This window comes from Rutidosis leptorrhynchoides, chromosome 8, assembly GCF_046630445.1.
Source record: "Rutidosis leptorrhynchoides isolate AG116_Rl617_1_P2 chromosome 8, CSIRO_AGI_Rlap_v1, whole genome shotgun sequence".
Lineage (NCBI taxonomy): Eukaryota > Viridiplantae > Streptophyta > Magnoliopsida > Asterales > Asteraceae > Rutidosis > Rutidosis leptorrhynchoides.
Genome location: NC_092340.1, coordinates 143834948 through 143849001, shown reverse-complemented (window position 1 = coordinate 143849001; position 14054 = coordinate 143834948). Strand labels below are relative to the sequence as shown.

General features: G+C 36.0%; 1 protein-coding gene across 1 annotated transcript; it reads left to right on the top strand.

Annotated features, from left to right (window-relative positions):
• Positions 1 to 10455: 10455 nt before the first annotated feature.
• Positions 10456 to 13598, top strand: LOC139861719 (uncharacterized). Its single transcript, XM_071850216.1, has 5 exons — positions 10456 to 10654; positions 10771 to 11271; positions 11587 to 11718; positions 11860 to 12767; positions 12859 to 13598. The coding sequence occupies exons 1-5, from the start codon at positions 10579 to 10581 to the stop codon at positions 13489 to 13491; spliced, it is 2250 nt and encodes a 749-aa protein (XP_071706317.1). The 5' UTR covers positions 10456 to 10578; the 3' UTR covers positions 13492 to 13598.
• The last annotated feature ends 456 nt before the right edge of the window (positions 13599 to 14054 follow it).

Below are 14054 nucleotides of genomic sequence, written 5' to 3'. Positions count from 1 at the left end.
TAAAAGATCCATCTTTCTTTTTAACAAATAGAATCGGAGCTCCCCACGGTGAAGTACTTGGTCGTATGAATCCACGATCCAGTAATTCTTTTAACTGACTTTGAAGTTCTTTTAATTCAGACGGTGCAAGTCTATATGGCGCACGAGCCACTGGTGCAGCTCCTGGTACTAAATCTATTTGAAATTCTACAGATCTAAATGGAGGTAATCCTGGCAACTCTTCCGGAAAAACTTCAGGATAATCTCTTGCCACAGGCACGTCGTTGATGCACTTCTCTTTTTCTTTCTTTTCGACTTTATTAACATGTGCTAGAATAGCATAACATCCCTTTTCTAAACACTTCTTAGCTTTCAAACAGCTAATGAGTTTTAACTTTGAGTTACCCTTCTCTCCATAAATCATCACCGGCATTTTATCCTTACAAGGAATGCGAATTGCCTTCTTGGCACACACAACTTCAGCTCCTACTTTGGACATCCAGTCCATGCCGACTATTACATCAAAACTTCCTAATTCTACGGGTATTAAGTCAATTTTAAATGTTTCTCCGGCTAAATTTATTTTACAATCACGGAAAATTTTATCGGCTTTAATTAGTTTACCATTAGCTAACTCAATCATGTACTTAGCATCTAGAGGTAATGATGAACAATTCAATTTAGCGTGAAAGTCTCTACACACGTAACTTCTATCAGCACCAGTATCAAATATAATAGATGCGGATAAGTTATTAATGGTAAACGTACCCGTAACAAGCTCCGGGTCTTCACACGCCTCTCTAGCATTAATAACAAATGCTCTCCCTCGTGCAGGTCCGATATTCTTCTCTGGATTCGGGCACTGGCTCTTATAATGACCCTGTTTCCCACATCCATAACAAGTAACAGTAGCCAAAGCAGTTCTATTTGCATTAGTGGCAGGAGTCTTGGTACCATTTGTATTTGTAACGAGAGCCCTACAATCTTCAGCAAGATGACCCTGTCGATTACACTTGGTGCATAACACACTACAGTAACCAAAGTGATGTTTGTGACAACGGTTGCATAAAGGATTTTGTCCTTTATACCCAAAGCTTAAACCACTACCCGCACCTTGCGTGATTTCTTGTTTCTTAAAAGATTGTTGTTGGTTACCTCGATCATAATTTCCATTCCACTTTCTTTTGTTACCTGATACCTTCACATCAGTATTGGATACTTTCTTATCCATGATGACCTGATCCATTAGCTCGTTTGCCATGGTTATAGCTTCATGAATTGTCTTAGGTTTCGATGCTGTAACATTTGCCTTGACCTTTTTGGGCAAACCATCTTTGTACATTTCAATCTTCCGTTCTTCGGTTGGAACCAATTCAGGACATAGCAAAACTAATTCCATGAATCGCTGATTGTAGTTGGTGATTTCAGTACCAACAACCTTCAGGCTTCGTAATTCATCTTCCAACTTCCTAACCTCGTTCCTTGGACAATACTCATTGATTAACATTATTTTGAATTCTTCCCATGGAGTATCATAAGCTACATCTCCTCCTACAGCCTTCACATAATTTTTCCACCACGTGAGTGCACTATCTTGTAAAGTGCATGATGCATACTTGGTCATGTCCTTTTCAACACAACCACTGATTTTAAACACAGTCTCCATCTTTTCTATCCATCGGGTTAAACCGATCGGTCCTTCCGTTCCACTGAATGATGAGGGCTTGCAAGCTTGAAAAGTTTTGTAGGTGCATCCTACACGAGGATTTGGGTTAACTGCAGCAGCTCTTACAGCCTCGACCCATAACATTCTGTCGTTCACTCGCTGATTGATGAGTTCCTGGATTTCTTGTTCCGTCATTCGGTTCAATCGTGCCATAATCTTCAATAAGAATGAAGAAAAAAAAATTAATTATTCACATGGAATATTATAGATGTAGTATGTATTTACAGTACATCATAGCTTATTAATAATATGAACCAGTTATTATTATAAAAGCCTTTTCTTCTTATTAGCATTTTATAATTATATCTAGGGTAGTACCTACCCGTTAAAGTTCATACTTAATAGCTTAGTACGAAAATCAATTACTACCACCCAAATAATACTTAACCATGGAAAATTATTGCATTTCACACTTCACTATTTTACATATGCTTATCTTACATCGAACATTAAGCAAACCACACTAATAATATTATACAAAACATTATATGATCCCATGGTTTAATATGGCAGCGCATCGTTTGGTCTATTTTCTAGGACGTTTAGGTTCAAAGAATCGCTTAACGCTTATCCTGGCTGTCTGCCTATATTTTGGCTGTGGGACTGAAGAACTGGATGCCGGGATAGAACGAATAGGAATAGCGGGAATAGGGGTGGTAGTGTCTAGTGAAGTTGGTGCCACATCATCCTTACTAAACTCGGGATTTGAATTTTCTAATTCATTAGCCTTTCGTTTCTTTCTTAGTTTGAACTCGTCTTTTGTAATTTCCTGTATTTCTTCCTCGGGTTCACTTTCCTCCTCGGGTTCACTTTCCTCCTCGGGTTCACTTTCCTCCTCGGGTTCACTTTCCGGGTTCTCTATAGTCGGTTCATCCGGAATTTGTGAGTCTTCCCCAAAGATATTATTTTCGTCATCGGATAGGTTAATGACTGGAACACCATCTGAAGATTCTGGTTCGGAGTCGCTGAATGTGATAACAAGTTTTGAGCCCGACATCTATCACACAACAACTAACCCATTAGTACTACATAATATTTACATATAAATTTTAACCAACAATGATAAGCAATGGTTTTTAAATCAGACCCGGTCAAAGTCCAGACTTACTAATGTATCCTAATGACTTATCAGTTAGACACACTAATGCAAACCTGGTTCGCTAAGACCACCGCTCTGATACCACATGTCATAACCCGTCCTTAACCATAAGAACGAGTTAGATAACGTATGATTTCATTGCGAGGTATTGACCTCTATATGCGACATTTTTAAAAGAACAACTGCATTTATTTTACATTACAGACCATAACTCTTATATTAATACAAGCTTTAGACAATATAAAGATGATTATCGTTTAGCGATAATCTTAGACTTACAAACTTTACATGTGATGATAACAATACGATTTCTAGCATATTTTACATTACAATTCCTCGGATATGCAGTTTTATTTTTGACACAAATATGCATACTCAAGATCTTGCTTAAATTCAACATGTTGCAGCGGAAGCTTTTAGTTATCACCTGAGAATAAACATGCTTAAAACGTCAACATAAAGTTGGTGAGATATAGGTTTAATGCCGGCAGCGATATAAATATAGACCACAAGATTTCATATATAAACATTTTAATAAAAATATTCTAAGTGGTTGAGCACTTGGTAACCATACTTAACATTTAATCACGTCGCATATTCCCTTTATTATGAAATCTTACTACACCGTACCAAGTGTAGTCACAAAACGAAGTACTGTGCAACCGTTGAATACTGGTCGTCCAGTCCGGTTGGGGTTGTCAGGCCCGATAGATCTATCAACAGGATTCGCGTTTACAATACCGCTGTAAATATTAGTTACCAAGCTACAGGGAAGTATGCCAGTGGTACAACTCAACGTAGAATATATTTTTCAGTTACTTGTGTCCATAGCGTAAAACATAAAATACATGTATTCTCATCCCGAAATATTTAGAGTTTAAAAGTGGGACTATATACTCACTGTTGTCTTGAAGATATATATAATTTGACTTGGTCTTCCGGTTGATATCACGAACCTATCCATATATAATATATCAATATATATTCATTTTTAAATAATCGTCACATATATATACTTATAATACTTTTAATACTTTGAATAATTCCTTAGTCCGTAGTTAGCATTCCGATGTTAGTAATTCAATTTTAATGGTTCATTTTTAGATGTTTAATAAACCCGCAATGAAATAAATAAAACCCCCATCGTATATGTATTGGTCGAGATTAATCTTGACCCACGGTACCGGTGTTGTCAAATGACGTGTTGCGTACAAACATGTGATCTTATGATTAATCTTCTCGTATTGTTTACGGGTGATCCTGAACCATATAAAATTGAATTATGAGTACATATATATAAAATATCATGTTAATTAAGAAAGATGTGATTTATATAATTTTTTCCCAATTAATCCCGAAGTTAAACTAGTCTTGGATAACCAATTTTGTTTCGGTCATAGTTTCTTCGTTACAACTCCGTTTTCGTTGATTCAACTTGCCATCTCCTTGGATCGAGTCCCTCTTTAAGACTATGAACTGTAAATACCTTAGTTTGTATTCAAAATCACACGGCATAGGTGAAACTTTAGTGAAACTTATGAAGTTAAACATTTTTGTTACAAAAATATCATTTAATGACCATTTTTCTAAAAATACTTATACTTTGAATTAAATCATGAAATTTTTATGTGTTATCATATTCATAGTAAAAATCATTTTTCCAGAATATAAACCTTCAATTCAAAGTTTAAGATGGTTTTTAATTATCCAACCCAAAACAGTCCCCGGTTGCACCCCGACGTCGTAAAAACAGTTTTTAAGGTATTCTTTGAAAAACCAAGTTTTACCTTGTTAAGTTAACATATATTTAAGTTATATTACAGGTCTTGAAGTATTTTAAAAGTTAAGTTAGAAGGATCTATTTAGTTTGCAAACAAGTTTGAAAACTTTCAAACTATATTCTTGTTGTTAAATTTTATACCATAAAATAAGATAGCTATACATATATGAATCGAATAAGGTTATGAACATAGTTACTACCTCAAGTTACTTGGACAAGATTGCTGTAAAAGAGGAGTAAAGACCTAGAACCAAAAGAGTGATGGAATTGGATGAAAGATTGGAAGTAAACTTGTGTTCTTGGAAGGATTTCTTGAAGTGTTTTTGTATGGTTTTCTTATGGTGTTTAAGGCTTGTTTCTATGGCTAGATCTTCTTGGTTTCTTGCTGAATGGTTATGGAGTTTAAGGCTCTTGAGTGTGTGTGTGTTTTTAGCTAAAGACTTGAAGTAAAAATGAATCAAAATTTGGAAATGGATGCTTGTATAAATGGTGTTGGTGGCGTGATCATGGGGGGAGACAAAGACAAAGTTTTAACTTGTATTCTTGTATAATTATTGAAGGTAAATGTCAAAAAGGAATTCCCTCTTGATGAGGGCAGATATAGGATTGATTTAAAGTTGATTTGATGTGTATATACCAATAGTAAATACGTATAGAAGCTAGGTATGATACGAGTACAAATACTCTAGATATACGTATAGAAATTTTGTGAAAAATGGAATGAGGATTCAAATATAGCTATCTTTTGTGAATACACTTATATGATTTTATGTATTTAAGTCCTTAAAAGTGATTAAATACATTACATATACGATATATGTATAAACATTATAGGTTATAAGTATTTATGTCAAATAACGTTACGTATGGTTATCGTTTTGAAAACTTAAGTTAGTAGTTTCAAAATATACTTATAACTTATTGTTATTAATACAAAATGAGATATTAAAACATTCATTAATCATGTTAAATATGTATATATACATATATATACACAAACGTATAATTATCATATATTGTATAGTTCGTGATATCATCGGTCAAACTAGACGGTCAAACGTTGTGTAAAACTCATTTCAAAAACATAAGTCTCAACAATTTGGATTGCTTATCATGTTGGTAAGGTTTAATTTATGTAAATATTAATCTTATAAGTATAAATTGATCGAAAAAGTGCGGGTCATTACACTAACCCAAAAAACCGTCCTAGATCAAACATGCTATACATCAAACACCTCGCCCGGAGTGGACAAAAACTAAGGTTCTCACAATTAACAAATCGTGGCAAAACTTCATCAAGCTCATCAAAAGACGTAAGCATGGACACAAATGAATTCGGACAAAGCATCGGTATCCGTTGGAACTCAAGGTAACCTCGCTCCTTCTCTTTCGTCTTTACTTTTTGTTATAAATGTGTACGATCTCTCTTAATATCCGGGGTATTGGGCAAATGGGTAAAATTAGTTGGCTAAAGCGTATTTGTAATAAGGAGAAACCCACAATTCTAGGACTACAAGAAACAAAATGTGAAAAAACCGAAGATAATATTATTGAATCATTCTGGGGTAATTCGGATTTCAAATTTGTACAAAAAGATTCGGTCGGTGCCTCAGGGGGAATCATTACGATTTGGGACTGTAACATATTCTCCTTCGATTATGCTATTGAAGGAGAATTTTTCCTGGCAATATGCGGATCATGGGCGGGTTACGATTCGAAGATTGCTCTTGTCAATGTCTACGGCCCACACTCCCCTTCCAAAAAACCCAGACTCTGGGCTGAACTTACCTCTCTCGTAAACTCTCTCACGTTCCCTTTCATCATTTTTGGCGATTTTAACGAAGTTAGAAACACTTCGGAACGCATGAATTGCGAATTTAACCAACATTGGGCTAACAATTTTAACAATTTCATTAACAACTCCGGACTAATCGATTTTCCCCTAGGTGGGAAAAAATTCACTCGAATCTGCATAAAAAAATGAAGTTTAGTAAACTAGATAGATTCCTTGTCTCCGATGAAATCTTAAAACTATGGCCCAACATCTCTTCCAAAACTCTAGATCGTGACCTCTCGGACCATTGTCCCATTCTCCTTAGGAATACATTCGCAGACTCCGGACCTAAACCTATTCACGTTTTTAACACATGGCTCGATCTCAAGGGTGCTGATTCCGTCATTGCTCGGGCTTGGTCAATTCCAATGATCGGTAACCGCCCTGATTGTATATTCCGTAACAAACTCAAAAATGTAAAATGGAACTCAAAAAACATAGTACACAACTCGATAACATCGACTCCCAAATCCTAGATCACCTTAATGCCATTAATGAATGGGAAGCTATAGCCGAAAATAGACCCTTGTCCGAAACTGAGAAAAATAATTGGCTAAATGATAAATTCTCTCACATTGAAAAAGAAAAAATTAAAACTAATATGTTAAAACAAAAATCAAGAATTAAATGGGCTCTCGAAGGCGATGAAAACTCGAAATACTTTCATAATTACATTAAAAAACGCACAAGTAAAAACAACATACACGGCATATCCATTAATGGAACTTGGATCGAAGACCCAAACATCATTAAACATGAAACATATCTCTATTTCAAAAATCTCTTCAAATCAAACAACCTTAGCAATCACTGTTCCTTCGATAATGCTCCCCACCTTCAATACATCTCCCCCCAGGATAATCTCATTCTCGAGTCCGAACTCCATGAAAAAGAAATCTGGGATGCACTCTCCAACTGTGATAGCTCAAAGGCGCCAGGCCCTGATGGTTTTAATATGAAATTCTTCAAAAAAATACTGGGATCTTATAAAACACGACCTCATTAAAGCACTCGAATGGTTTTGGACCAACTCTGAAATCTCCAAAGGCTATAATGCTTCTTTTTTCACCCTCATACCCAAAAAACCTAACCCTATCGGTCTGAATGAATACCGACCTATTTGTCTAATCGGTAGCTATTACAAAATTCTGACCAAAATTCTCTCTAATCGTCTCGCCAAAGTCATTCACAAGGTCGTTGGGGTTGAACAAACAGCCTTCCTCAAAGGTCGCAACATCTTAGACATCGTTCTTATTGCTAACGAAATTATTGATGAACTTAAACGTAAGAAACGCAAAGGTCCAATTTTTAAATTCGATTTTGAAAAAGCTTTCGACTGTATCGAATGGGACTTTCTGTTTAATACCATGCATCACATGGGATTTGGCCAGAAATGGATTAATCTCATTCGTGCGTGTCTTTCGTCCTCATCCATTTCCATCCTCGTTAATGGCTCCCCTACAACGGAGTTCTCCCCTGAAAGAGGCATCCGCCAAGGGGACCCTATCTCACCTTTCCTCTTCATCATCGTCGCCGAAGGCCTCAACATCCTCGTTAAACGTGCTCTTTCTAATGGTCATATACATGGTATCAACGTCGGGAACGATAATGTTACTGTTACCCACCTCCAGTATGCCGACGATACAATTTTTTTCGGGGAATGGAGTAAAAGGAATGCCAAAAGCATTTCCAAACTCCTTAAATGCTTCGAAAAAGTTTCTGGACTCAAAGTCAATTTCCGAAAAAGCAAACTCTACGGTATTGGAACTTCCCCTTCTGAAACCGAAGAAATGGCAAATTATATCAATTGTTCCACCGGTACCACTCCTTTCACATATCTCGGCCTTCCCATCGGTATCCCCACATCACACCCTTCATCTTGGCACCCTATCGTGGAAAAGTTCGATAAAAGACTATCCGATTGGGCGGCCAAAACCATTTCTTTTGGCGGCCGACTTACCCTCGTTAAATCCATACTAAGTAGCATACCGCTTTACTACTTTTCTCTCTTTCATGCACCTTCTTCTATCCTTAACCTCCTTGAGGCTAAAAGACGCAAATTCTTTTGGGGAGGGACATCTTCAGAAAATAAAATTAATTGGGTAAAATGAGATCAAATACTTCTTCCTTACGAAAATGGTGGGTTAAATGTGGGCTCCCTTTTTAGCAAAAGTATCTCACTACTATGCAAATGGTGGTGGCGTTTTAAAAACGAGGAAAATGCGCTTTGGGTTAAAATTATCACTAGTATCTACGGGAAGGGGGGGGTTGGAATTTAACGTTTCTTGCAGGAATATTTCAGGTCGCACAGTTTGGAAAGAAATCATTAAAGCTGGCAAAGTCGCGAACAACTCCGGGACTTCATTTTCATCCGCCATCACAAAATGCCTCGGAAATGGTGACACTATCAAATTCTGGAATGACATTTGGTTTGGGTCGGAACGCTTCAGCACACTTTTTCACAGGTTATACATGCTCGAGCTCAACAAAGAAGCAACTGTCGCTGAAAGAATCACGCAAATCAACGGAACTCCTTTTGGTAATTGGTGTTGGACACGTCCTCCAAACGGCCGTGTGCTCAACGAATTATCGGAACTAAACAATATTGTATCCTCCATTACACTATCAGACAAACCTGACCCTTGGAAATGCACTCTTGACCCCTCGGGTACTTACACCACCAAATCTATGGCACACTTGATAAACTCCCTTAAGCTTGGTGGTAACGCTCTCAACACGACGATTCCTCGCAACAATCTACTCCCCCAAAAAGTCTTCATTTTCATATGGAGAGCATTTCAAAAAAAGATACCGGTTCGATACGAATTAGACAAACGTGGCATTGATCTCGACTCCATCTTGTGCCCTTTATGCGAGACGGAAATAGAATCCGTTGAGCATTCTCTTGTTCTTTGTCCAAAATCGGCTCTAATATGGAAACACGTACTAGATTGGTGGGCCCAAGACATCTCAATAATTTCCAATTTAAACGATGCTATTATCAATAATCAAGCCTTCGCTCTCAACAAACACGGATCTTCACTATGACAAGCAACCAAATGGATTACATGCTACATAATCTGTAAACATAGAAACTTAAAAGTATTTTCCAAAAAAGTTTGGTCCCTCGCCTCGATTCTCTCCGAAATTCAAACTCAAAGTTATAGCTGGATTTCCAAAAGATTGCGCAAAAAGAAATCAATCATGTGGCATCAATGGCTCATTAATCCTTCCTTCTTCGTGGCGGATCCTCCACATCGTGTCGGTATCGGCTAATACAATACTTACACTCATGTGTAGCCATCGAATACCATTTCTTCTATTGAGGGTTTGATTAATCGGGTTAGTCTGTAGTAACTTTGTTGGCGCTTGATCGTCACTGTTCCTCTCTCTTCCCCGGCTTGACATTTCAAGTTCTTATTCCCTCTTTAGTTTTTATAGTATCCGTCGGCTACCCTCGATAAATAGATTCCTACAATATGTATCTCCATTTCAATTGTATAGATGTGTATAGGGACTTGTAATTTAATTTTCCATTAATAATAATAATTTTTGCTTTTCAAAAAAAAAAAAATATTGTGCATAGTTTCATAAGAGGAGTTACCCGAATAAAATTGATCATAAATAATTGAGGTGGAAAAGTTATCGTTAGATGTGAATGACCATTTCCATACATCTCTCTTGTCCCGATCAAAGTCGTAGTCTTCAACAATCTTATTGGTTTAAGATTTCAAGTCTTTTTTCTATTACTAATCCAAATTAATTATCCTATTTTTTAAATACTTTCTTATTGGTTTAAGATTTCAAGTCTTTTTTTTTTTATTAATAATCCAACTGTCACACGCAAATTCATGCATAACAATATTCCATTATAATTAATAATAATTGTTTTGTTAAATCATCATCTAGTATAGATATTTAATGACTAAAACAAATTCACACTAGACGTTGACGTTGACTAATAAAGCAATTAAGACTGTATACATATATATAAACCCATATTTAGATTGCAGATCAAATTACTCACTCACATTTCAAGGCTTTTCTGTTTTCATTCATCTATCATAGACACATAATAATCGCTATTTAAAATCAAACACTGAAGCAATTATCCTTAATAATATTACTATTATCCGCGCATTTAAATCTTGTATATCCAGATGATTCCGCAAATAACTCCGCCACCGATCCCTAATCCACTACCACCTACTCTGCCATGTATGGATCTAGTTCAAGGTAATTACCCTATAAATTTATAATCGCATTTCTGGAGTTTCCTTAAAGTTATATTTATATTAATACATATATACAAGGTATAGTACTAACTATTTGCATTGGAATTAAATTTAAAGGACCCAGATTGGAATACCTCAAAATTGGCGTCCCTTTATATGAAGCATCAATCAAATGTGATTGGAAAGCTGCTAAAGCCATTCTAGATGAGAAGAAAGAGTTGGTTCGTTATAGTATAACTGAAAATGGAGAAACTGCACTTCATGTTGCTGCATCAGCAAAAGGTGATCCCAAATTGATGGTTGATTTTGTCAAAAATCTGGTTGATATGATGGATAACAAAGACTTGGAGCTGCAAAATAAAAACCACAACACGGCTCTATACTTAGCCGCAGTCGCTGGAAACGTTGAAACGGTTAAGATAATGATGGAAAGGAACAGGGTCTTGCTGACAATAGCTGGTGCTGGAGCGAAGATGTTGCCGTTGTATGCGGCTGTCTTGTTTGGACATTATGATGTAGCCAATTATATATACGAAAATTCGAATTTGGATGATGATTGTTGGACACCTGAAAATCGACGTTGGCTTTTTGAGAAATGCGTCGACAATGAAATTTTCGGTAATACACTTATACTCTCTAGTACATACACTTTCACTCCTAGCTTTGTAAATCGGTGCATATATGTTGTTAATTGCACTTCAATCTGTTTTAGTAGTTAGTACTTATAAGTATTAGCTTATTGTGGTCATCATGTAATATATAACCTAAATTTATAGGTTTTTACATGATGAAGACCAAACACTCCTTAAAAATGCTCACAGGCTCTCTGTTTATCCATTTAAAAAACTTTATGAAATTTTGTTCTGAATTGGTATTTGTTACTCCTGTTATGAATGCTTCCTAAAGTTGGTGATATTTTTTAATCTCCTTTAGATATCGCACTACGTATAAGAGAAAAGCGCCCGGAAGTAGCAAGCAACGGGAGTACACTTGTAGCTTTGGCTCGCAAACCTAATGTGTTTATTGTACCAAAATCCAATGTCATCTGGAGATTCTTTATTTGGGGTAAACATCTCTTTTCCTCGAGTCCAAACTCCGAAGTCTTGTGAGAACTAGCTAAAGCTAACGATCATATTATTATTATTATTTGGATATAAGGTTAAAGTGAACAATAAATATCTATTTTTGTCAACAATAATTTTTCAGTTTTTGCATTCTTTGGTCTGAAAATGGGAGCTCCTGAAAAGGAAACAAAAGCAATGTTGTTGCTAAGAAAGATTTGGGAAGATATTGCGAAGAAGCCTAAGGTGGAAATTGATAATATACTCAGAGGGCCAAAAGATTCAATTAAGAAAGAGAACAAATCATGGTCCGTTCAAGCTACGCGACTACAAGTACTTATATCTAAACATGTTGCAAAAATGAAAGTTGAAACCAATAGCATTATCAGTCGGTTACAAGAATCGAGTAATAAAGTTATCGAGCTACAAACTCTCATTACTAAATACCTTGAAGACATGCATGATGAAACCCATAACATAATCAGAAGTGGTCCGATTCCGATGACGAAGCCAGACAACAAGACATCTTACGGTAAAGAATATCAAGCTCGAGAACTAAACAATCTAATATCCACACATATTGTAAGCATGCATGGACAAACACATAATTTGATCAAAAAAATTCGAAATGAGGATCAATTAATTCAGAAACTGAAAGAAGTCATTCATAAATGTGTGGACGATTTGGGTGTTGAAAGCCAGAAGATACTCCCAAAGCCTGAAAAGGACACTTACTCATCTCGGGTCCTTTTTATTGCTGCCGAAGTAGGCAATGCTAGTTTTTTAATTGAGCTCATCCATCAATATCCCGATCTCATTTGGAAGGTAAATGATAACAATCAAACTATCTTTCACATTGCTGTCAAGCATCGCCATGAAGGTATCTACAACCTATTGTACGAAATAGGTTCAATGAAGGATATGATAACTCCTCTCAAAGACGAAAATGATAACAATATGTTACATTTAGTTGGGAACTCTGCAAAGAGAAAGAGACTTCAAGATGTATCCGGAGTTGCTTTGCAGATGCAGCGTGAACTACTTTGGTTCCAGGTACATATATTCCCTTCCATGCTTCTTGAATTTATGACATTAACTCTTTTTTAAAGTAATCTATAACTATTCTACTAACTTTGTATTGTAGGAAGTAGAGGGTATGATTCCACCTTCTTATAGAGAACGTAAGAACAAAGATGGACTAACACCGTATGAGTTATTCACAGATGACCACAAAGAACTAGTCGCAAAAGGTGAACAATGGATGAAAGAAACAGCAAATCAATGTATGGTAGTCGCAGCTCTTATTGCAACCATAGTATTTGCTGCTGCTTTTACTGTTCCCGGTGGTTATAACCAAAACACTGGTATCCCTTTCTTCATATCCAAAGCAACCTTTATGGTTTTTGTTGTCTCTGATGCCATTTCTCTATTTTCGTCTTCAGCTTCAATTCTTATGTTCTTATCTATTCTCACGTCTCGCTATGCCGAGCGTGATTTTTTGGAATCGTTACCCCGAAAGCTGATTTTAGGTCTATTAACTCTTTTCCTTTCCATAGCAACCATGACACTTGCTTTTAGCGTTAGTTTTTTTGTACTTTACCATAAGGGTTTGTTATGGATTCCAATCCTTATCGGTGTATTTGCTGTGATACCGGTCTTCTTGTATGTGATGTTACAGTATGGTTTGTTTTTCGATGTAATTCGATCAACATATCGTTCCAGATACCTCTTCAAGCCGACAAAGCGTACTCTTTACTATGAAAACCCCAAGGTGTAACTATTCTTTTCCCGATTGTAACTAGTTTGTTTACGTGTATGCATTGTAAGTTGCGTATTATATAATTATATGTATTTTTTTCATGATGAATCGATCTGTTTTGTTAATTATTAGCATTCTTGTGATATGATTAATATTTAATACATTGTCTGGCCAAATTCACTTAGTTATAGGCTATACATATAGTTAGTCGGGCCCAATATCATTGTATAACTTGTCAGTAGAAGTATATATAGTATGACAATATAACTTACATTATCTTATTAACAACAACATCGTAGATATTAAAAGTATCACACTTTCACTTTCACTCACATTTTTGAACGTATGCTTTAAAGTCCTTATATCCTAATTTATTGGTTAACTAGTATGTACCGTTTTCTTCCTCGATTCACTTAAATTGAAGAAAAACAGAGTAACATTCTGAAAGCCCATATCTTAGAACAGAGCAATAAAATTGATACCGAGTGATGTTGATTACTAACCTAATGATTTACATAATGAAAGAGAGAGTGTTAAGAACAACTGAAAGCTAGTGTTATTATGAGTCGTATTTTTAGAAA